Here is a 27880-nt window from a genome sequence, read left to right on the forward strand (position 1 = left end):
TATACATTTAAGTACTAACTCATACAAGCAGATCTTGGCGGAGCTTCAAGCCACCCAGCCCAGCCCAAACATTTCTGAGAGGATTAATCTAATCATCTGCCTTGCCCCAAGAGCCCCAGGAGGTCAAGGGGAAATGTTCCTAAGACAATGGAATAATCCCACACCCCTCCCCTGTGGAGATTTGCCTGAACAAATACTTTGGTGTGTCTGGATTCATGTTTATGCTTTATTCTTAATAAATAAACAAAGCGGGGAGAGGACTCACATATGGATGCATAAGAACTCTTGAGTTGGGTAGAGGGCAAACATGGACATGTTCACGGGCACCAAAGAAACTTAAATTGTATAATATAAGTGCTTGTGAAACTGTTGGGGGGTGAAGATCCAGGAAGCCAGCTGAGAGAGAATCCCTTCAGGGAAACACGGCAAACACCAGGAAAAAAGGTATAATTAAGATCAGGTTCCAAGTAAGCCCTCCAGGTGTTTCAGAAATATCAGATAGGAGTTGCGCCTCAATAAGATCTGTATTGTGTTGCATGTTTTCTCTTCAGTTGTTTATATTTACTCAAGCTTCGTCTTTGTCTCTGAGGCAATAATAATAATAATCACAGGGAGTTCCCAGCCAATGACTGCTCGGATCACAGCTTGGCCATCCCTGAGCCAATCAGGAGAGGGAACGGGTCTTTTGAATGGCTGCCAAAATAGATCAAATGCCTTGCACTGTATTGTATAGTCACGTCAGTTCTTTTGAGCTATTACGCTGTTCTGACATCCATCAGGCCAGATTGAATAAACTCCTATTATTGCCTTCAAAGCTTATCACGTTTTCCTGGCTTTTCCAGTGTAGGTCCATGCCAGGTGATGGACTTACACTGCATTGTGGTAGATATCTGATTTCGACAACAGAGGGACAACACACAAGCTTAGAGAGGGTGCAGGAATTTGCTTTTGCCTAAATCTACAGGGAAGGAGAAGGTTTCACTCATCCTCTCACATTAGCTCAATTAATTGAGAACAACTTTTGCATTTTGAACTAAGTTAGCACCAGTGGAAGTCTGTTAAAAGTCCTTTGACCAGTAGCTGGCCACTTGGAGTGCCTCTGATGTTGCTATAAGAAGGTTCTCCATTGTGCATGTGGCAGGGCTCATGTTACATTTAATAGAATGCCAACTTTGCAAACTTGGTGTGTATGTGTTTTTTTAAAAAATACAATACAACTGTTTGGTTTCCTCCTGACATGATAAATAAAAATAAAACCAGTGGAAGTAAGATAGGGATGAAGAGGAAAAGAAGAAGGAAGGGGCATTTACAGGTACACTTTAAATGCTGCTGAAAAAGTGGCAGGGTGGAGGAGTAATAGGACTGAAAGAAATGTTCTTTCTCCTAACTCCCCTCCACCACTACTTTCTGGCTGCATTTATTCCTGCAATATATCTACTACAGTTCTAGACCGTCTTAACCAGGCATGGGTAAACTTCAGCCCTCTGGGTGTTTTGGACTACAACTCCCACAATTCCTAACAGCTGGTAGGAATTGTGGGAGTTGTAGTCCAGAACACCTGGAGGGCCAAAGTTTGCCCATGTCAGGGCTTAACCTTCTGGAGATAGTTTATGGCAATGTAAGAGGAGCTGGGGAAGGAAGGGTATGGTGGGAGTTGGGACTGGCATTTCTGCCTACTTCTAATCCACGCAAAGGTTTCTCAAGTATCTGTAGATGAGGGATTCCTCTTCTGTGAAAACAGACATTGGGATCCAGGCCAATTCATTTCCCCCACAGTATTTTATTTATTTAGTTTTGACTCCCAGGTAAAATGTTCTAATATTTCAATCTGACAACAGCTTTATGAGATACATTTAATTCAGTGATAACAATTCCCCCCAAGCCATTTATGCTGCAATTGTGTACACTTTTACAGGGTGCATAGTTCAGGAGTAGACATGAGGGGAAAAAATGGGAATTTATCTTTAATGTGGAAAATCTTCCATCTATGTAAAATGTGACATGTTGTTCCTAAAGGCTATCTGTTTGGGGAACACCAGAAAAAGGCCAGTCTTGACAATCTGGAAAGGTCAAAATTGGTCACAAAACCAATTTTGGGAAACCTTTTGCAATCCTATGGCCACACCTTCACCACCCCATATTTTACCAAAGTCTCCACAAGACAAAGTAATAATAATCTTAATAAACAAATAAGCCTATATTTCTTAGCTAGCTGCATTTTATCATTGTATAATACAAACCAATAAAACAATGTGTGTAAAAAAACAACAACAAAACAACACTTACCTGTCTAAAGTAGTGTCAGATCTATAACGGCTAATTAAAGCTTTCTGATCTCCATTTTCTTCTGTGTTCCTGTAATAGGAAAGTTTAATTATAATAAGATCTTCAATCTCCCAGCATCCAAATTAGATCAGTCAATTTATTTAGTTTAAAAAAGCAACAAAATTTTGTACTGCCAGTAGCAATAGCCATGGGTAGTTGTGAATTTTCCAGGCTGCATAGCCAATTAGTATTGAATATTCTTACAGCTTCAGAGCCTGGCTGCTTCCTGCCTGGGGGAATTCTTTGTTGGGAGGTATTAGCTGGCCCTGACTGCTTCTTGTCTGGGATTCCCCTGTTTACTGAGTGGTGTTCTTCATTTGCTCTCCTGAGAGGGGTTTTTTAAATACTGGTTGCTAGATTATGTTCATTTTCATGATTCCTCCTTTCTGTTGAAATTGTCCACATGCTTGTGGATTTCAATGCCTTCTCTGTGTAGTCTCCCAACAAAGGATTCCCCCAGGCAGGAAGCAGTCAGGCCTTGAAGCTGCAAGGCTATTCAATGCTAATCAAGGTGCTCAATTGCCTCAAGCAGACAAAAGTTCTTTCTCTCACCCTGGACATTCCACAGATATATAAACCCAATTTCCCTAGTTTCCAACAGACCTTACTACCTCTGACGATGCCTGCCATAGATGTGGGCAAAACGTCAGGAGAGGATGCTTCTGAAACATGACTATGCAGCCTGGAAAACTCACAGCAACACAATAATTCTGGCCATGAAAGCCTTCCACAACACAGAAATATCCATGCTTTGTTATGTGTCAGTAAATCCATTCCAGATTATGACAACTGAAGTATGGGGGTTTCTCAGCAGGTTTTATTTAGATTTGCCAATGACTTCCTCTGAGCTGAGAAACTGTGACTTTCCCAAGGTCACCCAGTAAGGTGAGATTTGCACTATCATTTATTAAAATGAAACAATACTAAAAATGCAGAGGTAAAAGTAATATATTTTTAAATTGCCAGAATATATGATGTGTATGAATACGCTAAACAGATCAAGGACTATACCACTCACTGAAGCACTCGAAAGTAAAATGTCTTAAAGCAAGATCTGCTTGGATACAGGTTAACATGCTATGTACCTGTGTAAGCCTTCTTGTGATTTGTATTGATTAAGCACCGCTCTGCCGTAGTTTTCATTAGTGCTGAAATTAACAAAATATTTTATATCAACATCATTATATTGTCCAGTGCATTTATGCTCTAGTTCAGTGCTTTCCAAAGGTTTTATGTTGGTGAGCCTTTTTAGATATGCATCATTTCGAGACACAGTAATTCAGTGTTACTAGCAAACTAAAAGTTAAATCAACCCTTTATAAGAGATATGGACACAAGCATACATTGTAATAATGAAATGTATGAGGATACAACATATCTCATGAAAACTTTTCATTTATATTTCTTAAAATATATGATTGATTGCTCATTATTTATTTATTTATTTATTTACAACATTTATATGCCGCCCTTCTCACCCTGAAGGAGACTCAGAGAGGCTTATTTGTTTGTTTGTTTGTTAGTTTATTTACCACACTTTTATCCCACCCTTTTCAGTTTGAACGCAACTCAGGGCGGCGTACAGACTGGCAACAATTAGATGCCGAACACACATAAATAAATAGTTTAAAACAGGTTAAATCACATAATAAAATTCATATAAAAACCATTTAAAACTATAAAAATAAATGACTTCCGGGTTTAAATCCATGTCCATTTGCATCATTAAGCCGTTCCATATTTGTTCACAATACTGAGTTTATCTGGTTACAATGAGGTTCCAAAAGCTTGCTTGAAGAGCCAGGTTTTTACTCTTTTCCTAAAAGTCAGGAGAGAGGGGGCAATCTAATATCCCCAGGAAGCTGAGGGGCCACCACTGAGAAGGCCCTGTCCCTCATCCCCACCAAGCATGCCTGTGAGGCAGGTGGGATCAAGAGCAGGGCCTCCCCAGATGATCTTAAATTCCTGGAAGGTTCATAAGGGGAAACATGTTCGGATAGGTAAATTAGGCCAGAACTGTTTAGGGCCTACAAGTAATATGTAAATACATTATATTGTATTTTTACTATAGCACAATATTATATTATTACCATAGTACAATTTCACATAGACTCATAGGTTTCACTTTACATTCATGTGGCAGCCAATACACAATACACTGCAGTACACAATACACTGCAGTACACAATACACTGCAGCCAATACACAAATATATTGCGACACACATTTTGGAAAGCCCTGATCTAGTTGGTGTGTTAAGACACAGTGATGTTCATTTATACTCCTCAATATTTCATGACGTAGAAGGAGAGGAGCTAGGCTGAACAGCCTCATGCGATGACCACCTATGCTGGATGGAAAGACAACTTCTTGTGATAGAGCTGTTTTCCAGGTTTGGCTAAGTTTTCTGATCTTCTAATCAAAGAACTTTTGAATGTTTTTGAGTTATTTGAGAGTTTCCTTGAGTTTCCTGGAAATTCCCCACCAAGTCAACTAACCACAAACTGGAGGCAGCAGATGCTGCATCGATGAAGGAGACGGAACAGATGCATTCCAGATCAAACCTTCTTTAATGCTTGCTATAAGTAGTACTCTGCCATCTGGAGAGAAATCCTGAGAAGTCTGCATGCCTTGCAAGGAGACGCACATGGCAAGCTTCCTCTCTAACACAACATACAACATTCTTCCTCCCCGGCTACCTGTGTTTAATTTAAGAATCTTCTTCAGCGAGGCTTTGATGTTTTCCTGTGATCTGTGGTGCCTTCCCCCGGGAGCAACTTTGTGAAAATTTCACACAAGCCCACACACCCTACCCGGGTGGCCTGCTTCCTTCCTCCCACCTTCTTCTCTCTCAACCTGGTGGCCAGCTCAAGAGGAGCAAGCACAGGCAAGCATCTGAGAAGAAGGGAACAAAGGCGGTTCCACCAGTGTTTCATTAATGCTAACTCTTTGGTCTAGAGTGACCATTGCTCAACTTTTTCCTATACTGGAGGAACTTTTGAAAGACATTACATTTCAGATCTCAGCAAATGTAAAAATTATTATCTCTTTAGTTCAAAAATTTAATTTTCTTCAATCACAAACTTTCATTGAAACCCTAGCAACTGTTTACAGAATCCTTGAGTTCCAAGGGTGCATCGAAAGGTCAAATACTAAGGAATTGTGAGAGTTGTAATTTTACAAAGTCTTTAGCCTTCTCTGCCAAGTACCGTTCATGCCTCAACCAAACTACAAATCCCAGGAACAATCTGTCTTTCCACTTGGAAAACAGAGGTATAAAGGAAAGCAAGTGAAATCTCTTTAAATGAGATTTGTACAGTTTTTTTTCTTTTCCAATTCGACAATGATGAACATAGGTCTCCAGTCATGTGTAACATTCCCGAAAAAATTCAATTGAGTTTCTGTTTTTGTTATGTGATTTGTATGGAAAACGAGACAGTTGCCAAGTCTGGTGTAGGGCTGCACTCTGATTAGAAGGGAACCTAAACCACTAGGCATGTGCACGCAGGCCAAAAGGCATGCCATTTTTGGGTCCATTTTTGTCTGACCTCTCATTCTGTTTACCAGAATGGGGCGGAGTGTTTTCCGTTTCATTCGGCAGAGATTTGGCCCATTGGCTACAATAGGAAATTTTAAAGGCTCAATCCTCAGTCATTTTAAGGCCTAGCTCAGTTGTAGACCCCATTTACAACTGCAGGCCTGTCAAATTTCAAAACAATTCACCAATCTACTGATTTTTAAAGAATTATTTTAAGTTTTAACCATAACATTTGGGAATTGCAGTTGCTGGTTGTGTCCATTCTTAGCCAATCAGAGCATGGACACCACCGGGGTTTTTATTGACTGAAAGACACACAGAGGGAAAAACTTCCAGCTCCCATCATGCTCTGAAAGGAACTTTCAATGGCCTCCCTATGCTAGTGCCACTGGGAACGTGAATTCCTGGGGCCCGCTCTGGAGGTGGAGGTAACTTCCTAAGAAAAAATGGAGAGAAAAAGATACCACAGATCCCTCTGCCTCAGGTATTTTGTGGACTTAACTCTTCCCGAAAATATTGTCTCTCTGAATCTGTTTTGCTGGTCTTTTCGTCCCTCTCCTCCCCCTCCTTTTTTTGGGAAATAAATGAAAATGGCCCTCTGAAAACTGCAAATTTTTTGTTAACAGTGATTTAGGCCCAAGTCTGTAAACAACCCAATTTATTCAATTCTAAAATGCATTTCCCCACTCATATAAATGTCCATGAAAATGGGATGCGTCTCAGCATCACAGGTACTTTTCTTACATATCTATAAAGCTTTTTTTCTGTTAGTGGTACTGAAATTAGTGTGTGTCTTACAATCAATGACATCTTAGAATTTAGGAAATATGGGTAGTTAAATCTAGGACTGGGGTAGAACTGAGTTATTGTTAATTCCTAGATTTTATCTGGACACTGTAGTAAAATTAAATAAATTCCAAGGTCTGGTTAAGTCTGCATTGGAAAAAATTACTCCCACCCATACATATTTATACTATTTCACAGATGACAACTGGGACGTGTGTGGCCAAGCAAATCAGAGAATGGTTTAGATGGCAAAAGTCATTAATGAGAGAGGAGACACAAGCTGGGAGAGGCTGCAACAGTTTACTGTTGCTTGAATCAACTGGAAAGGGCTACATTTTGTTCCCCTTTCTTCCCCTTCCACTCCACTGAGTTAATTCAGTGCAAGCTGATTTTGTTGTTTGGACTCAGTTTGTAGAAACTAAAATGAGTTGATTTCAAGGTGGGAAAGTGGGAGGAGGAAAGAGAAATTGAAATACAGGCAGTCCCCAAGTTACAAATACCCAACTTACAAATGACGGGGGTGAGAAAACAGGAAGAATGGGGGTGAGAAAACAGGAAGAGAGATAAATCTATCCCTCAGAAAAGAAATTCACTCCTGAAAGAGTTATCATGGGAGAAAAGGTGTCTCAGCTGAAAGCTTATCATTAATCCTTGTTTCAAAATCCAATTATCACAGGGACAGAAAGTGAGGTCGAATCCTCTGAAATGTCTCTGCCAAATCAGAAAGTTGGAGAGTACACACATACACACATACTATAAAACAAACTAGCAACATTGGCTGATGTAAGAATTATAGGAAAGTATATAGTCTATGGCCAACTTTGCCCAAAAGGCAAATGGACCTTTCCTTACTTCTCCTCTTCAGGTCTCTTCTTTATCCAGCTGTTGTCTTGCAACAGGGTCCTTCGCTTGTTGACCTCATTGATAGCTTGTTGCCTGCTCTTCATTGCAAGGGAAGCATTCTTGGCATCTATTTACACACAAAGCAGGATTTAAAAGAATTCATTGACAAAATGTTCAGAACACCGAGGCTTGGCTGGGAAGAAACCTTAAAGCTACCTCTTCCTACCTGAACAACTTGTCACTCGAAGTCTCCACTTTTTTATGTTTATGCACTCCTGTTTTGGTGTCTCATGTTTGCTTGTATATTAATGATTCAAATGGTCTATTATTTAACACCATTCTTGATATAAGCTACCTTCAGATATCTCTAACTGAGAGAGAGAGATAGCATATAAATGCTTTTGAACAAACCTACTAATGGATGAATGAATATTTTGATTTTTTTTAAAGGCTAGTCCTTGAATTGAATCATCTATTCGCACTCTTGATTTAGGTTCATTGCATTTAAATGACTGTTTCTTAGCTTTTGATTTTCTGAAAGTTTGGACAACACCCAGAAACCCAGCATTGTCAGTTGTGAAATTATGGGCACTTTAGTTCAAAATACCTGGAGGTCTAAAGAATGAGAACCACTAATTCCAACCAAGAGCCCTTTGGGATCCCACTCATCGGCTGATGGCTGCTATAGTAAGGGATGGCATGTGCAAATGTCATAGCAGAGATCAAAATGACACTGTTAGAAGAATAGAATGGAATGGAATAGGTCCAAGTCAGCTGCAGTTGAAGGAAGGTACTGCAGAATCTCATGTACAGACTTGCCCTATTAATGCCTTGTGGTCGGTTCCCATACCTAGAAAAGCTATGGTCAAAATCACTGAAGAACAGCATTATTCACTTTGCAGATTACATTGCTATGTGCTATTAATTCTTTTTAACAATACCTCAGTCTACAAGCGTAATTAAACACATCCCTGCAGACTAGGCAATTATCTTGGACTAAGCATGGACATGCATGAAACTAGGAGGAGTGCGGACCTGGAACACCTACCCATTTATCTCTCTTAACAATGAAATCTGGCTGGCAGACTATTGACAGTATGACAAGCAACTATTTATTAAGCTAGAAATTATTCCACTTAAAAGTCATCCCTTTCAACTCAGGAGGGAGTCCCTGGAGTTCAATGAGACTTCCCCTCAGGCAAACGTGAGTTGTACAGAATTGCACCTTGTGAAAATGTATACCGCAATATGCCAGACACTCCCCAAAGTAGTGCTGAGGACACCATAGCCCTGCAAATGTTGGTGCACTACAACTTCCCTCATTCCTGATCATTAACTGTCTTGGTTGGAGATGTTAAGAACTGAAATCCTGCAACATCAGAATTGGTTTTCTTGTATTACATTTCCCCCCTACACAGAGAGACTGGTTTCTGAGGGGTTTATCATCATGGAGAAATACCTTGGACAACAGGACTATGTATTAACTTTCTTGTAAATGATACCAGAAGTTTAGGATCACAAATATTTTTCATGATCTGCAAGGAGCTGCCTTGAGTTTGGTGAAAAGGTGGGATATAAATGAATGAGTTAAGGAGGAGAAGGAAGATATGGTAGTAGTAATACTGTCACGTGCATTGTATGAATATTACTTTAAAATGTCATAGATGTGGGTGAAATGTCAGGAGAGAATGCCTTTGGAACATAGCCATACAGTCCAGAAAACTCACAGCAACTCGGTGATTCCAGCCACGAAAGCCTTTGGCAACACTTTTAGAGATATTCCTCTACCACTTCTCATTCCCACAAGTAATCTATCAACCTTCCAAGATGTAGCGTGATTAGATCCTGAGGAACTTTCTTATCTTAGAATGGAGTTGCTACAATAAAGCGGAATTTCTTTCCCTGAGCTGCTGGTGTGTTTTCTCCTTAAATCAAGATTTCTAACAGTTGCATGGACTCTTACAAAAGTGACAATGCTTCAAATGAAAAAAAAACCCAGAAGAAACATCAGTTAGTTCTCGTGTTTCAGGTTTTACAAGTGTGCTACATTTCCCCCACCCCTTGACTAACGTAATAGATGCCATCCAGAAAGAGCAATAACATTACCATTCTTGTTTGGTGGTGATTTTCCAACAGTGGATGTTGCCATTTTGCTCAAGAGCTGTATTCTCTCCTGCACACACACAAAAAGAGTAGAAATTAATTCTGTGTATGTATATGCTATAATATAAGCCAATATTGGTAAGCTATGGCTGTCCAAAGGAGCCACCAGTGGTGCAGCAGGTGAAACTGCTGATCTGCTGAACTTGTTGACCAAAAGGTCAGTGGTTTAAATCCAGGGAGCAGGGTGAGCTCCCACTGTTAGCCCCAGTTTCTCTCAACCTAGCAGTTCGAAAACATGCAAATGTGAGTAGATCAATAGGTACTGTTCTGGCGGGAAGGCAACAGCGCTCCATGCAATCGTGCTGGCCACACAACCTTGGAGGCATCTACAGACAATGCCTCCTCTTCGGATTAGAAATGGAAATGTGCACCACCCCCCAGAGTCAGACACAAATAGATTCAGGGCCCTTCCACACAGCCCTACATACTAGAATATCAAGGCAGAAAATCCCACAATATCTGCTTTTAACTGGGTTATCTGAGGGCCCTTCCACACAGCCTTATATCCCAGGATATCAAGGCAGAAAATCCCACAATACCCACTTTGAACTGGGTTATCTGAGTCCATGCTCAAATAATGTGGGACTTTCTGCCTTGACATCCTGAGATAAAGGGCTGTGTGGAAAGGCCCTGAGTACACACTCAGATAATGTGGGATTTTCTGCCTTAATATTCTGGGATATAGGGCTGTGGGAGGCCCTTAATGTCAAGAGGAAACCGTTGCCTTTAGTTTTATGGCTGTCCAAACATGACTGGACTGCAAAGATTCTCAAGCCATCACATTAACTTTGTTGACTAGGGCTGAGAGAAGTTGCAACCCCACGATATCAGGAGGGCCACAAAACCCTCCAATATTTTTCAAACAAAAACTAAGAAAGTTGTGGCCAAGCAACTTTAAGAATGTTGTCAAGGTGGCAGAACACATTAATGAGGAAGAACACACAAGCTAGGATAGGCTGCAGCAGTTTGTTTTGGCCAGAACCTGCTGGTAAGGACAAGATTTGCTCCTCCTGTGTGCTCCCCACTCCAGTGAATTGAGTGACAACTATGTTTGCACCTGAACTGAGTCTGCAGCAACATGCTAAGGTAAAGGTAAAAAATTTTCCCTGACATTAAGTCCAGTCGTGTCCAACTCTGGGGGTTGGTGCTCATTTCCATTTCTAAGCCAAAGAGCCAGCATTGTCCATAGACACTTCCAAGGTCATGTAGCCAGCATGACTGCATGGAGCACTGTTACCTTCCTGCTGGAGTGGTACCTATTGATCTACTCACATTTCCATGTTTTTGAACTGCTAGCAGTTTGCAGTTGGTAGAAGCTGAGGCTAACAGCGGCAGGCAGACAAGTCGGACTCCTCGTTCATATACATACACAGCAGCTGCTGTAAGAAAGGTACCATTAGTCTCTATTCATATTTTTTCAGAGAGAGAAGGGATATTAAATTGCGCATCCTCCCAGTAGCTTTTGCCTAGTCAGAGAAAATCAGTTGCTACTTAAGTCCTGCCCAAAGAAGAAGTAAAATGCTAATGACATTATGTTAACTCACTGACTACTGAGCCTCCCAACACAGGCCTCTCCACATGAAAAGAAATCAGGAAGACAGGTATAGTAAGGAATAATCATATACTATTTCATCCATGGTCAAACTGGTTGGGTAAATGTACATTAAGGGAATGACACACAGAGAAGATTTGTACATAGATACCATCACAAACTGTTGTGTTAAGGACATGTAAAGAGATGTAAATCAAGGCGCAACATAATCTTTAACAGATTGCTAGAATACAATGACTATAACAAGATTACATTGAGTGTCAGGTACTAATTCAATTTTAGCCCTCTGGGTTTGGACTTAAGGATCCACAGGAATTTTTTCTAGTCTTGTGTACCTACTCTTTTATATATTGTGGTTGTTTTTCTGTGTATTGCCAGCTATGTTGTAAATCCTGAAGTGCTACCAATACTAACTACTGCAAAGGAGTCAAAGTAATATTCAAGAAAAAAATAGCATTAGACCAGCTAAAGAAGCACCAGTTAACTACCAAGAATTAGGACCAATTTCTAGGATTCAAGGGAACTGAACAGGATAGAAAAACTATAATGTCAGCTCCAACAATTGTGCAGGTAGTCCCCAAGTTAAAAACAAGATAGGTTCTGTAGGTGTGCTCTTGTTGAATTTGTTTGTAAGTTGGAACAGATACATTTTAAGTGTTACTCCAGCCAAATATGTATATATTTGGATAATGTTGGGAAGGGTTAACACCATTGTGGGGTTTGTTTTGGCATCTATGCCCCTGTTCATAAGATTTCACTTTCTGTCCCTGTGATAATTGGATTTTGAAAAAAATCTTATTGTGGGAACAAGGATTGATGACAAAGCTTTGGTTGAGACACATTTTCTCCATGATAGCTCTTTCAGGAGAGACGTTCCCATCCTAAGGATAGATTTCTCTCACTTTATGTTGTCTCACCACTATTTGTAGCTATGAGTAATTGTTAAGACAGATGTTTGTAACTCAGGGACTGCCTGTATTGGCATTTCTCTAAAGAAAGAAGAAATCATAAATTGCTGCTGTTGACTGTCCTTGCCATTTTGAACAACAAGCTAGAACAGTTTGTAATTCATCACGCTAAATGCATAAGGGCACATCAACCTGCGAGGGAACAATACAGCCACAATTTCTAGGGCCAACTGAAGACGTTTTGAGAAGCAGATGAAAAGTCTCTCTTTTCTCCATGAAATGGTCCAATACTGAGCAACTTTGCCACTTGGGGACTGGCAATATAACTGCACATTTCACCACACCAGAGGGCAATAGGCCAATTTAGGTAAATAGTAAGAAAGGCCGTGTAGTGTGCATAGCCTCTGCCATGACAATCTCAATCTGCTCTTACTTTTTTCATGCATGTCTAAGGGCCTTTCCCACATAGCCATATAACCCAAACTATCAAGGCAGAAAATTCCACAATATCTGCTTTGAACTGGGTTATCCAAATCCACATTGCCATATTCCAGTTCAAAGCAGAACATGTGGGATTTTATTCTGCTATGTAGAAGGAGTCAAAGATTGTGGGAACACCAAAGTTGTCAACTGCTTAACAGACTATATCAGGACCAATGGGCCACGTATGACTTGGCAAATCACAGCCTTGGCAAATTAGAGATTCAATTGGTGTGACTCATGTATGACTGCAAAACAACAACAAAACAACAATAAACAACCAGACATACGCTCCCAAATGTCACATATTAAAAGCAGAACAAGTGTGACCAAACAACATCAGAGTGTAGTCAAGATGGCAAAAATTATTAATGAGCATGAGTATATAACCTAGAGGAGCCCCTGGTGGCACAGTGGGTTAAAGGTCGCAGGTTTGAATCCGGGGAGCCGCATGAGCTCCCACTGTTAGCTCCAGCTTCTGCTAACCTAGCAGTTCAAAAACATCCAAATGTGAGTAGATCAATGGGTAATGTGTTTTAAATTTAATGTTCTATTTACTATTTTAAACTGTTGTTATATTTGTTTATATTTATATTATCTTGTGGCATGGAATTGTTGCCGGTGTAAGCCACCCTGAGTCCCCCCTTGAGGGTTGAGAAGGGCGAGTTAGAAATGTGGGAAATAATAATAAATAATATCGCTCCGTCAGGAAGGTAATAGCGCTCCATGAAGTCATGTTGGCCACCTGACCTTGGAGGTGTCTACGGACAATGCTGACTCTTTGGCTCAGAAATGGAGATGAGCACCAACCCCCAGAGACAGACATGACTGGACTTAATGTCAGGGGAAACTTTTACCTTTACATACAACCTAGGAAAGGCTGCAGCAGTTTGCTTTTGCCTGAGGCTACTGGGAAGGGCAAGATTTGCCCATTTATCCCTATCCCCACCCCGTGGGTTAACTGAGTGCAAAGTACGTTTGCATTTTGAACACAGTTTGCAGTAACTGAAGCCAGCTCAAGAGGAGGAAAGTGAGAAAAGAGAAAAACAGCTGAAAAAGTGGGATGGAGTTGTCCTTGTCAAATCAGGACAGTTGGGGACTGTGTATCAATTTGATCCCAGAAAGATGCAGTCTCTCCATGCCAATTTGATATGTACCTCTTTTAAAAAGTTAAGAATGTAGATTGCTAATAATGAAACAACTGACAACACCTCTTCAGTACATGAGACTGACAACACCTTTTGGTTAATCTCCTCTGTTAATCTCCTGGTACAAAGTTATTAATTATCATATAAGTAAAACATACAACTTGCAAGCATTCCTTCTGACTCAGCAAAAATGACTGAAGGCTACAGTAAATTCTGTAATAAGTTATGAAATCCCTACTGGACGGTCTACTCACGTGGCATGTGTCTTAGAAACTACTGTGTTAAAAAATCTTTTAAAACTACCATATAAGCACTTTTGCTGCTGATTTATGTTGCCTCAGTAATTATTGTCATTTAAAAATCTAAGGCAATAGCAAAACAGCTTAACACTTTTGAAAACAAAAAGGTCACTGCAGGGTTATCCGTACTGTTTCCTGTCTCCAAATTAAAATGCAAACTTTTTTTAAAAAGTATTTTTGTTAACATCCATTGCTTATGAGATTCCATCACATGTGTGACCAGTCTTCCTATATACTTCATAATGTTAGGTAAATATTCCATGTTTGGAATATACTGAGATCGTTGTTGCTGCTGCTGTTGTTGTTGTTATGTCCCTTCAAGTCATTTCTGACTTCAGGCAACCCTACGGCAAGTCTATTACAAGACTTCCTTGGCAAGATTCGTTCGGAGCAAGTTTTAGCTTTACATCTGAAATAAAGAGTCTGTGACTTCCCCACAGTGACCCAGTGGTTTTTATGTCTGAGCAGAGGTTTGAACACTGGTCTCCCAACCTAGCTGCCAACCAGGCATGTAGCCATGGGGGGGGGGGGGCTTGGGGGGCATCAGCCCCCCCCCCAAATTCTCACGGTGGTCCGCGAGAAGGCCTTACTTGTACATTATTTAAACAGTTATGTTATTCATATCATGATCTGATCACCATGCTCAATATATTCCATATGCATGGGGGTATTGGGGTAACGCTACAAAATGTTTGCTAGGGTAGACCCTCTTTCACTCAGACTCAGCCCCCCCCCCCCAAATCAAACTCAGCTCCCCCCGAAACAAAATCCTGGCTACGGGCCTGCTGCCAACCTAGGAGTTTGAATGTGAGTAGATCAATAGGTACCGCTCCGGCGGGAAGGTAACAGCACTGCATACAGTCATGCCAGCCACATGACCTTGAAGGTGTCTATGGACAACACTGGCTCTTCGGCTTACAAATGGAGATGAGCACCAACCCCCAGAGTCAGACACAAGTAGACATAATGTCAGGGGAAAATCTTTACCTTTGCCTACCTCCCAGAATCTAAGTTGAACATCCAAACCTCTGGTACTCACAACCTTATTATACCACCCCCCCCCCCCCCATAAATTTACCTGTAATTCTTCGAGCATAGATGTACATTATTGAAAGCTTTCGAAAATCCTCACAAAGCTGAAAAGACAGTGGTAATACTCATAACCCACAATTTACTCCAAGGTATAATCTACTTGGTGGCACAGCAGGTTAAACCACTGAGCTGCTGAATTGCTAATTGAAAGGTTGGTGGTTCGAATCTGGAGGGGGGGTGAGCTCCCGCTGTTAGGCCCAGCTTCTGCCAACCTAGCAGTTCGAAAGCAGGCAAGTGTGAGTAGCTCAATAGGTACCACTTCTGCGGGAAGGTAACGGCACTCCATGCAGTCATGCTGGCCATATGACCTTGGAGGCGTCTACGGAAAACGCCAGCTCTTCGGCTTAGAAATGGAGATGAGCACCATCCCCCCAAGTCGGACTCGACTAGACTGAATGTCAGGGGAAACCTTTCCTCATCATCTACTTTGTATTTTAATGCTGTTATTTGCAACTTAAAATGTTTTCCCCTTAGTTTTGTCTATGTTCCAAATGTTTGTAATATTCAGGACAATTAGAGAAATTTGGACACTAGGGGATTCAAACCTAATACTCAGTCTGAATGTTTTCTTCATGACACACTGTGCCCTTGAGAGGTTATTTGGGGGGAGGGGTTGGTTTAGACTTTGCCTTGCTTTAACATACTTGGGGAATACACCAGAAATAGTTGGAAACTCTTGAATATCCCAGTGCCTCACGGATTTAGGTGTGACACTGACACCATCATGCTTTCCCTGCCCTGTTCTAACATCAACCGAGGTGCCCACAATAGCCAGGAGCTTGGGTGGTACTCATGGTGAGTAAGGAGTGATGGTGATGATACAGAGGAAGCGACAGTCTAGCAGAGAGAAATGCATCCCCAGGCCATCTAGACTACCCTGGATTTGGAATCAATGTGTTGAATCTGAAGCTGCTCCAAGCACCTTGTGCAAAGAAAACTCCAATTTTTCAGCTAACATAAAAGCCATTCTGTGTATACTTCATGGCCTATTCAGTCCAGGCAGAAGAGAGCACTTCAGTAGCAGTATTATATAAGATCTAGAGAGAGCCACCTATTTTTCAAATCGCAAGGCACTGTGGTGTACAGCAAACATATTGACTTTTTGACAGGCTCCTTCATAATCCATCACTTTCCACAGCATCTTGACTAGGCAGTAAAGAACAAGATAGTTTTCACAAGAGCTGGTTTTTCCTGGATGTCATGTGCCACCCTCCTCCGCTGGTGACAGTGCACAAGTGCATCAGGTCACTGTGACCGCCTACTCGTCTGCAGCCACACCAGCAGCACCTAGGCAACTAAAGAAGTCTTACAGTAGTGATTCTCAACCTTTGTAATATAGTTCTTCATGTCGTGGTGACCCCCAACTATGAAATTATTTTCGTTGCTATTTCATAACTATAGTTTTGCTACTGTTATGAGTTGTAATGTAAATATCTGATATGCAGGATGTATTTTCATTCACTGGACCAATTGAATTAATACAGTGGGTTGTTGTAGGTGTTTCAGGCTATATTGCCATGTTCTAGAAGTATTCTCTCCTGACGTTTCACCTGCATCTATGGCAGGCATTCTCAGAGGTTCTGTTGGAAACTAGTAAAATTGGGTTTATATATCTGTGGAAGGTCCAGGGTGGGAGCAAGAACTCTTGTCTGTTGGAGGTAGGTGTGAATATTTGATCTGGCCACCTATGTTTCAATTGGCCCGAAAAACCTACAACAACCAAGTGATTACAGACATTAAAGCCTTTGACAATACATTGAATTAATACAGTTTGACACCACTTTACCTATTGTGGTGCAATGCTATGGAAACCTGGTATTCGTCATTTGATGAGGCACCAGCCCTCTTTGACAGAGAAGGCTAAAATATGCAAGCTCACATGCACGTTCTTTTAAAAATAAGAAAAAATACCCCCCCCCCACAGTTATTTAACTGTTCGTATCCAGTTAAATAAGAATGTTATGTTTTAGATGGTAATGTTACAATGAGATTTTTTTTCATGTCAGGAAACACTTGAGAAACTGCAAGTCACTTCTGGTGTGAGAGAATTGGCCATCTGCAAGGACGTTGCCCAGAGAACGCCCAAATGTATTGATGTTCTACCATCCTTCTCTCATGTCCCTGCATGGGGAGCTGGAGCTGACAGAGGGAGCTCATCCACACTCTCCCCGGATTCGAACCTCTGACCTGTCAGTCTTCAGTCTTGCCAGCGAAGGGTTTAACTCACTGTGCTACTGGGGGCTCGTATAATGAGAATTAAAACAGTGAGAAGTGAACGAGAAACAAAACAAACATATTCTAAATGAAGCCCATTTATTTCTTCACTTTAACTTCTATATGCAAAACCTGGGCTGTGTCTACACTGTAGAATGAATGCAACCTGACGTCATTGTAACTGCCATGGGTCAATGGTGTGGACTAATGGGAGTTGGAGTTTGGGGAGGCACCAGCACTCCTTGGGGGGGGGGGGAGCTATGGCAATTAAAATGTTTCAAAGTATATTAATTCTACAGTGTAAATGTTTTGCTTATTTGTCTCTGAACTGAAAGCTCTGCATTTGGAGCCACCAGGATTATACCCCACAAGTGTAGACACCCTGTTCAGGCGTTACCTTGTTTTAATTGACTCACAAAGAAGGGAGCTCCTCACGCCACCCTTTCCATCATCACTCTTTTCATGCAGAAAGTGATAGGTCTGAAGAGAAGACATTCTTGTTCCCACAGAAAGTCTCCACATAAACCCACCCTGATTTTCCCTGTATGGAGAACCTATCTATCTATCTATCTATCTATCTATCTATCTGAACATTTCCTCTTCATATTCATTCCTTTCCATGTGTGGAAAGTACCACATGTGAACAAACCATGCACAGAAAGCAATGTTGGAGGTAGGACTAGATTTGTCCCTTCAAATCTGGCCAGTGACAGCCAAATAAGGCTCACAACTCACAGCGACAGGATTTGGGAGCAAAAATACTTCTCCCAAGTCCTCCATTTGTATTCTGAATTGAGTAAGATTTCCCAATGTTGTCCATGGAGATTTCCTCTCCAAGCTGCACCAATTGGTTTCCTGCTACCAGCTCAAGAAGAAGACACACAGAAGTCCTGCCACCAGGCATGTAGCCGGGGGGGGGGGGGGGGGGTTCTCATGGTGGTTTGCGAAAATGCCTTACTGGTGCATTATTTAAACTGTTATGTTTATTCATATCATGGTCTGATCACCATACTCAATATGTCCCATATGCATGGGGGTATTGGGGTAATGATACAAAAGGTTTGCTTGGGTAGAACCTCTTTCACTCAGACTCAGCCCCTCCCCCCGAAACTCAGCCCCCCGAACCCCCCCCCCCCTGAAAAAACCTCAGCCCCCCCCCCCCAAATCGAAATCCTGGCTACGGGCCTGCCTGCCACCAATATGGCTGTTCACCTGAATAGAGCTCTGTAAGTATGTTTGGGTTCATCTTCTGGGATCAAAAACCATAGATTTTTGGCAGCGTAAACAATTGAGTACTCCTGTAGAACCCTTCTGAGACCTTTATATTGAATGTCTAAAAATCAAAATAGCATCCAGATGCACATGGAAATGCCTACACAGGGCTTAAACTGGGCTTTGATTTGGCCATCATAGATTTACATTTCTTTTGAAAAGTGGAACTGAAGCAGAGTGCTAGATAGATATGCTACTGACTGCTAAAGAGACAAATCAATGAATCCAAGAATAAAGCAAATCGGAACTTTCCCTAGAAGTGAAAATTACAAAGTGACACTCATTAGAAAAAGACAAGAATGCTTGGGAAAGGGGAAGGCAGTAGGACAGAAGGAAGGCAATGCTACAGATGGATGGATTGAGTCAATGAATTTGAAACATGTAATGTAGGATTGAAGACCAGGGCTCATGGAGGTTTCCCGATCCTAGGGCTGCCATAGGTCATGGCCAACTTGATGGCAAATTACAACTACAAGAAATGAAGTACAGATTTTTCTTATCAACACCACTTATTTATGAAACAACTGGCTCCACTTTCTTGTCCTACTAACAGCATTACTAATTATCTACCTTGTAATCATCATCTCTGAGGCTAAAAAGATGAGAGCCATCTGAACAGTACCTCAAAAGAGGCTTTTTAATTAACATCTGGCCGTGAGTGCATCTCTCCAGACATATTTGCTGCTATGTAGGGAGGGAAATAACACTGTCAAGTTTTCTTTATTCTGGATGAAAAAGAGTACCTTGGCACACTGATAGCATGCTATCAAGGAAACTTGCCCTGAGATTCTTTTGTACTTGGTTTTTTAAACAAAAAAAACTCCAAAAACTTGTTTTTCTACAGAATAGTTTCTGCACATAAAACAGTGTATACAAAAATACATCCATGTAAAAAAACAAAAACCAAGAGTTCTTGTACATTTTTTTTTGCTAAACGATTCCTAAATGTGAAAACTTCTTGAAAGAAAGACACAATAACTCTCCCATTCAGGATAAACTTTTTGAAATTATTTGTTTTTGCATGCGAGAATGAAAGGAGTGAAGACTTAGATCCTGACTGCTGAGTCATAGTTTCAGAACATACCAGGTACTTGGATAACTGGCTCCACCACCATCATCCAAGCATCTGGTTGCCATACAACACCTTTCCAAACATCCAGTGACCCAGCTGGCCTCATGCTTTAGTGTCGTGATGAGGACAAACCTTAAGACTCATAATGCCAAGCCTTAAAGACTCCGCAGAGTCAACAATGAAAGAGGAAGCGCAGAGGTGTAGTGAGAGCTGGTTAGTGTTTTTATCCTTTTTTAGAAACCCTGTGTGTGTGTTCTTAATTTTTATAATCCTTTGCTCTTTGGGCAAGGTAGTGATACTCGGGTGTGGCAGTTTGTGAACAACTTGGGTTTGAAATGAGATGTCATTACAATCAATGCATTTGAGATGTGGTGCTGGAGAAGAATTCTGGAGATACCGTGGACTGGTAAAAAGGCAAACAAATAGCTCCTGGAGCAAATCAAGCCTGAAGTCTCCCTAAAAGCCATGTCATATTTTGGACAGAATATGAGAAGAAACAATTCACTAGAGAAGACAGTAATTCTTGGTAAAGTGGAGGGCAGTAAGAAAAGAAGAAGATTGTATTCCAGATGGATAGACTCAATTAAGGGAGACATAAACAATCATGAGTCTCCTAGATCTGAGCAGGGGTGTTGATGGCTGGGATGACTAGGAATATCTCATTCATGAGGTCACTGTAAGTTGAAGCTGACTTAAAGGCAGTTAACAACCACAAAAGAGAGAGAAAGAGGTGCACCCCTGAATCTAAAATTTATATAAAACCAGGGGGCAAATGCACTGAAATTAAAGGAATGACTAATCATAGTAATGTTTACCAGTGTTTACCATATTGATCAATTTGTGTGTGTGTGTGCGTGTGTCAGGAGTGACTTGAGAAACTGCAAGTCACTTCTGGTGTGAGAGAATTGACTGCTTACAAGGATGCCTGGATTTTCTGATATTTTACCATCCTTGTGGGAGGCTTCTCTCATGTCCCCATATAGGAAGCTGGAGCTGACAGAGGGAGTTCATCCACGCTCTCCCTGGATTTGAACATGCGACCTGTTGGTCTTCAGTCCTGCTGGCACAGGGGTTTAACCCACTGCGCCACCAGGGGCTCCATATTGATTGATGCCTGTGGAACATTGGAACTATATTTCCCAAGAAAACCTGTTGTGCAGTAGTTATGTGAGGATGGTCTTGCAGTGTAGGGGAAAATCCATGTATGTGAGGAGGCAGTGTGGGATCAGGTTATTCAGGACTGACAGAAGCAGCAGTGGAAGATTTAGAAATGGAATGGGAGTTGCTTTCTAATACTTTGGCACAATGATAATTCTGGGACTGGATAACAACCTTGTCTTCTTTTAACTACTCAGATATTCTTGTGGTACTTTATGCACTGTGGCAAATAAAGCTCTTTCTGGGAGGAAAATCTAGAAAGCCAGAACCTGGAAAAGCTTAGGCTAATAGACTGTTGAAACCTTGCAGAATGCCTGCTGTTGAACTGACAAGCACATAGTTCTGAATTACTGCAGTTTGCACCCAAATCTTTTGAACTATTTCCTAAAAAGTAGGAAGCCTCCATCTTTATCCTTTCTATTCTTCAGCTGCAACATGTCAGCATTTTACTGGAACGTGCCAGTCCATAGTTAGTATATGCAACAGAGATTGCTAATATGCTTTCAGTATGCGCCTTCCTCCCAGATTATTCAGGCCTAGTACTGATTTATATAACTGTTATGATTTATCCATATTACATTGCGTATTTCTAGCTGCCTCAGCAGCAATTGCCTGAAACACAAATGAGGACGAGAAATCAAGTTGGCATAATCGTGCTGGTAGAAAATACCTCACAAGGAGACAGGACGTTTTCCTCCTCATACAGTCCCTGAGCTTCTATTTTATTTATGCACAGTCAAAAGATCAAGGAGGATCTTCTATTATCACATGTAGTTTGACCCTAGGCAATAACATAGAAGCAAGGTAGTAAATATTTGCACATTTTCAGCAATAGTGCTTTATGGCATTTTGCAGCACTTTAATTCGTTAAATAGATATGTTTTCAAGCAAAGGTCACCATCTCAAGGACACAGGTGTGAAATAATCCAAAAGATATTATTACTATTACTATTATTATTATTACGACACAAAAACATAGCATGTCACAGCAAACGAGATCTATATGCTGGATTACATATCGCAAATTCACAAGTTGAACACTATAATAATACTTTGATTTTTTTTTCTCCATAAGGAGACTCAAAGTGGCTGTTTTTAGTTGATTTAATATAAATTTTCACCCTAAAATTTTCTGGAATATGTAATAACTGGCAGTTTCTCGGTACTCTCAGGAATGTCTCAGATGATTTTTGCTCCAAATTGTACCTGCTAGAGTTGAAGATGGGAATTAAGTGAAATAGGAAAACAAGCTAAAATATAACACACAAATGACCTATAGATTGCCCCAGCCCCCAACACACATGCAAGAGTAGAATGTTAATTTGTTGATTGAATTAAGAATGATAAAGAGTGCTGAAGAGAATGTTTTCACTATATTTTCTTTTTCTCAAGGAGACCATCCATACTGCAGAACTATAGGAGTTTGGCAGTATTTTAATTGCAATGGCTCCATGCTATGAAATCCTGTGATTAGTAGTTTGTTGTGCCACTGGAGTTCTCTGATAGAGAGGGGTAAATAGCTGACAGATTTATAAATTCCAGAATTTATAGCATTGAGCTATGGCAGTTAATGCTATAATTCTGCAGTATGAATATTCTGCAGGAAAGGAAATTCCGTCTGAACATGAGGAAGAACTTCCTGACTGTGAGAGCTGTTCAGCAGTGGAACTCTCTGCCCCGAAGTGTGGTGGAGGCTCCTTCTTTGGGGGGCTTTTAAGCAGAGGCTGGATGGCCATCTGCCGGGGGTGCTTTGAATGCGATTTTCCTGCTTCTTGGCAGGGGGTTGGACATGAGGGTCCACGGGGTCTCTTCCAACTCTCTAATTCTATGACTCTATGAATACAGCCAAAATAGATAGAGCAAAATTTACCCATCTTCCCAATAGGAGTTGATTTGTGAGGGGGGGAAAGCAACTTTATGTAAAGTTGAGAAATATATTGTATGTGGTAGCAGCTTTGTAACTGTCAGTAGTATAAATCTGGAGGAGGGGGTGGAATACTGTCCTATTATTTCTGTTCCTGATGCTTGCCACTGTTAACTGAGCTTTTCCTACTCCAATGCTTTTCAGAACACATGGACTCCATCACTCCAGACAGCCTTTTGAACAATACTATGCTTCCCATTCTAAAACAAAACAACCCCAATCACTTCCTCAGCATCCCATGTTGCTGTCTGTATGTGGGATGATATTTTTTCCTCTTTACTTATTCATTTATTTATTGGAGTGGGGCAGGTTCTTCAGGTTTCCTTTGCAGAAATCCCAAGCTCATTGTATTTGAATGAATTGCTCCTGCTGTTCTACAACAACTAAAATCTCTGACGGTCTTTGTCTAAACAGGAGCTGATGACTAGAGTCATAAACCCAATTATCTCTGCCTTGTCAGCAGTTTGAATTCATAGCTAAGTTTTGCTTTCCTCTGTTAAGAGCTGCTGGTACAGAGCCAAGAACTTCATCCTCTAGAGCTCCTGCTGACATGCCCACTCTTGCCTGCATGTCAGCTGACGTTTCATCTACCCACTTGAAGAAGATAGGTTTAATTATTCTAAAATGGAAAGAAAACATTAATAACATTACTATCACACAATCTGAGATACAAATCTCAGCCCTGGTAGCATATACCCAGTGGCTTCATCCAAGTTATATGACTCAGTTCTCATAATTAGAGGTATCAAGAATCAAGTTTTCGAGGAAGAAGTCTTTCCCTTCAACCTAGATGGGTCAAACCAATTGTTTTTATTTGCTAATGAGGAGAAAACACATGCTCAGAAACACCATCTTCAAAACGTTGAGCTTTTTAATGAGTTTCTTGTACTCAGACTGGGGTTTAACTTTCCCCATCTATATAAATAAAAATGTAATGTTCGTTTGTGGGATTAACATAACTCAAAAACCACCAGACGAATTGATACCAAATTTGGACACAATACACATATCAGGCCAACGAGTGACCTTCACTCATAAAAACACTGAAAAACACAACAGAAGATACTTAAAGAGCCAATAAATAAATAAATAATACATTACAACGCATGCGCAAAATCACACACACACACACACATATATGCACATATATACACATATACACAAATATATACACATACACACACACAAATAAATATACACAGACTCGGCCACAGCAACGCATGGCAAGGGATGGCTTGTTCTTCATATATGGCAAAGGCTTAACTTGGGTTTGCCAATATACCTCAGAATATCCTGCTTCTAGGGACTTCATCACATAGGTGACCCCCCCCCAATGCTGTTTTTCCAGCCCCCTTGATGAAACGACATGGATGAGGGGCACCCCACGTGCCACTTTGTTGTGGCGACGCTTCCCCCATCACATGGGGATGCATTGCCGAAGAGGCATAGATCTGAGCTGGCTCCATTGGAGCCACCACAACAGAGGCAGGCTCCTGTTTTGGGAGGGAAGCTTCCTGGGATGCTTTCACTCTGGTTGTGAGCAGGGCCTCCACTGAAAGTCCAGCAATGTCATGTAGATGGGCAGCATGCCCATCCATTGCTGGACTAGGATGCTAAAAAAAGTCCTGTGAGATAAAGTTGTAATACTACTGGGAAAATAAAAGTACTGTAAAAAGTCTACCACTTTGATATTGGAGGAAAGGTGTAATACGAATGTAACAATTTTGAGACTTGGGTTACATTAAAGACTGAAAAGTTTTATTTTGCTAATGATCCTTAGAGTCCACCTCAAGTTGTAAACTTGGAAGTTCCTTCTAAAGTCTTTCTTACCCTTCTTAATACACCTGGCTTGCATCGTCTGCCCCTTGTCATTTCCTTGAACCTTCTAGATTAAGTTTTCCCACTATAGCTGAACTGTACCTTGAAAATTTTTTAACTGCCATGGCTCCATCCTACAGAATCCTGGTATTTGAAGTTTGGAGAGGAACCATCATTCTTTGGCCAAGAAGATTAAAGACAATGCAAAAGTTATGACAGTTACAGCACTTAAAGTAGTGTCAAACCCCTATGCCTCTGCAAGTATGCTTACAGCTAAACTCAAAAGTAAACTTTTGCATTTATTTTAGCCCTGAAGCTTGTGGTTCTGAGCCTGTCTTGAGAAGGCTATTCACATTTCAGGGTTGTATGCAGGGCCTAGAAATGTTACTTTGGATGACTATGATTCTCTGGATCTCCAGCTTGCATTGCCAAGAGCTACAATTCTGGGAATTGTAACTTGTATTATTTAAAAGTTCAGTAATAAGATTTTTTAAAAAAAGCTTTTCTCAAAGCCATGTTTTAGTGTTTTTCTCAACTAATGTATATAGTATGTAACAGTGAAAGCCACCATTGCACATGCCTTGCTCTACTCATCTGGTCAGCCACTGATTGGTGTCCATAGAGAGAGGAGGTCACAACATGATGCCAACATCTTATGATGGTGCCCTTGCCCACAGGAATCACATGACCTAATCTTATGCTTTAGGTAGGAGAATATTGGAGAATCTTGGGTCCTGAAACTAAATTCAGCCCTCTGAAGATTCCAGTTTATCATATTTGCCCCCCTAAGGTGGCTGTACAACATTTCCTGTGATACCACATTTGCTAATTTTTCAGATCTATTTCCTTCCTGAAAGGTTTAAATGTTTCCCCTTAAGGATAAAAAACCTTTAAATTAGAATATGTTGAAATTTCTGGTCCCAGTTTTTTTACTTTGGCCTCATCCACAACTGGAATATACTCCCTGAAGAACCTTTCTGAAATTACATTTAGGATTTCATCAGACGGGCAGGGGGAAAGTGGAGGAAAGCAGAAGGAACCATCTTACCCTGTCACCTGCCATCTTTCCCCATCTTCTGAGATAGGCAATCACTCCACATCCTTTCTGTGCCTTTCTATGTCTTCTTCCCACTTTCCACTGTTTTCGCCAGTTTGGAGACAATCTTCAGGCTCCGCTTCCATGCACTTAGGAAATGGAGTGCCATGGAGTCCCACTCTGTGACTTTACATCATGTGATGGTCTCCATGGGGCTCCATTTCCTATGCACATGGAAACAGAGCCCCAAGACTGCCCGATGAAATCTCTGGTCCTTTGGTGGAAAAGATTCCCTATTCTTGCCTTAAGAAAAGCAGCAAGGTGTTCTTATCAAGGTGTATGGGAAGCACGCTACTCCTGTTCCTCAATTCTACCTGTTTCCAAAGGTGCAGCCAGCATAGAAAGGAGAGCTTCTTTTTACAACCCCACATCTTCTGAGTATTAAAATATGGTTTCTCTCATTAATTATTAGTTATTCAACTAATTACACATCAATAAGACTATTATGCTGCAATTAAATTCAATTTTAATCATATTTTTCAGTACATTGGAGGTAAGATGTGACCATCAGTGTTGCAGAATTTGAAGAGGAATGAATGGAGGGCAAAAGGGAGAAATGTGCCAAGAGGAAGGTGCATCAAGCCAACCCTGACTGAGACCACCTTACACCTGGAAAACGATGTTCTCACTGCGGAAGAACATGTGAATCAATAATAGGGCTCCACAGTCACCTATGTATCCACCGCCAAGGCACTACACTTGGAAGGCCACCATAATCAGACAGCGAGGGATTGTCTAAATAAGTAAATAAATATGTTTTAAATTGCATCGTATTCTATTTGCATTGAGTGGTACGGAGTCTGCCTGAAGGCCATGGGAATCCCATTGTGCCTTCCTAAAACTCTGACCAAATCATTTTGTCAATGCAATAGCATGTTATCATATGCATATGTTAGAGTCAAAACAGATTCTCAGCTTGAATTTCTTCTTCTAAGTTACACATCATAAATAGTATTCTTTCAATCATCAGAAAATATTGCAAACAGAAATGAGAAGGTTTTTAAAACTGAGCGGAAAAAATAAGTAAGGCTGAAATGACTTGTCTATTCATAGCCAAGCAAGCTGCGGGAACTGGTTTTTCAGGATTTGGGTGGAGAAAAATTCTGCCTTCAAAAGAATTTATCCTTAAAACCTCAGGTAGCGTAGAATCAGCTAGTTACGCCGTCAGGATTTGGATTTATATGCATTTTGTTTTCTTATCAACACACCAATGGCTCTCTGTTCCTGCATAGTGAGATTTTTGAAGAACCTAAGAAGTTACTTCTAATTATTTAAACAAAGACGCATCTCTGCATAAAAAAGTGTGTTATGACTTTTGAATGAAACAGAACAGCTCGTTCTCAACTAACTTTATTCTCCTCTTCAAAGCCTTGGCTGCTGTTTTGTAAACTCCCTGCCTGTAACAAGCTGTGATATATATTTGCCTCCTTATACCAGAGAGGATACATTTACCGTATGTCTAATTTCACTCCTATCAATATCTTCTACACATGTTACTCAATAAAAGGATTAACTGGTTCATATTCCAAGTAGAGTGCACAGTCGACTATCATTTAAGGTAAACAATCACAGAGTAAGAAATGGATCTAAATGTTACATTCTAAAACCCAACTTTGCTGACTTCTTGTCCTAAATTAGAAGTTCTTTGAGACATCACAAACACTCATAATGCACCATGGTGTAGGAAATGCAAATATGGAGGAATAAAAGAGTGATAGTAAAAGATGTCCCTTCCATCCCAAAGAACATCCCAGGTTGAGTCCTGCAAGTCAAGTCACCTTGGAACACTTGGGTCTATGAAAACATTCACCTTATGTGCATTAAGAGCAATGCTTACCTCTTTATACCATCAACAGGACGATCCAGAACCTGGAGATACTTTTGGAGCTAAGCTGTTGTGACAGTGCCACTTACAGAAGAACAGCATTCCAGTCCATCTGAGAGTCTTCACAGCTTCAAGGCTCCTCTGCCAGAGTCTGAGTCATTTAGGGAGGGGAAAGAAGGTGTGGAAAAGGGAGTTCACCTCGTACACATACCAATTCAGCTAAAATCCACTTGCAATTTATTTATTTATTTTTCTACCCTCCTCTCTGCTCCACTATTTCCTGTAATGCACAAACAGACCAGGGGCAGAGAGTAAAGAAACAAGCCTGGCATGAAAACTAGCCGTTCTTCATAATGACACTGCTTGT

At 40.8% G+C, this 27880-nt stretch overlaps 1 protein-coding gene across 5 annotated transcripts in view; it reads right to left on the bottom strand.

The window, feature by feature from the left end:
• The window catches only part of SCEL (sciellin), a 73069-nt gene extending 45394 nt beyond the window's left edge, over window positions 1-27675 (bottom strand). For 4 of the 5 annotated variants that reach the window (XM_060769464.2, XM_060769465.2, XM_060769466.2 and 1 more), the window contains exons 1-5: window positions 27526-27674; window positions 9599-9665; window positions 7502-7619; window positions 3411-3473; window positions 2287-2355 (exon numbers count right to left, since the gene is read on the bottom strand). In XM_060769464.2, the coding sequence (XP_060625447.2) occupies window positions 2287-2355; window positions 3411-3473; window positions 7502-7619; window positions 9599-9641 (293 nt within the window). In that variant the 5' untranslated portion in view covers window positions 9642-9665; window positions 27526-27674. Of the gene's footprint in view, window positions 1-2286; window positions 2356-3410; window positions 3474-7501; window positions 7620-9598; window positions 9666-27525 lie in introns of all 5 variants that reach the window. The other variant, XM_060769467.2, reaches the window with a different exon arrangement.
• Window positions 27676-27880: the final 205 nt, after the last annotated feature.

This window comes from Anolis sagrei, chromosome 3, assembly GCF_037176765.1.
Source record: "Anolis sagrei isolate rAnoSag1 chromosome 3, rAnoSag1.mat, whole genome shotgun sequence".
Taxonomy (NCBI): Eukaryota; Metazoa; Chordata; class Lepidosauria; order Squamata; family Dactyloidae; genus Anolis; species Anolis sagrei.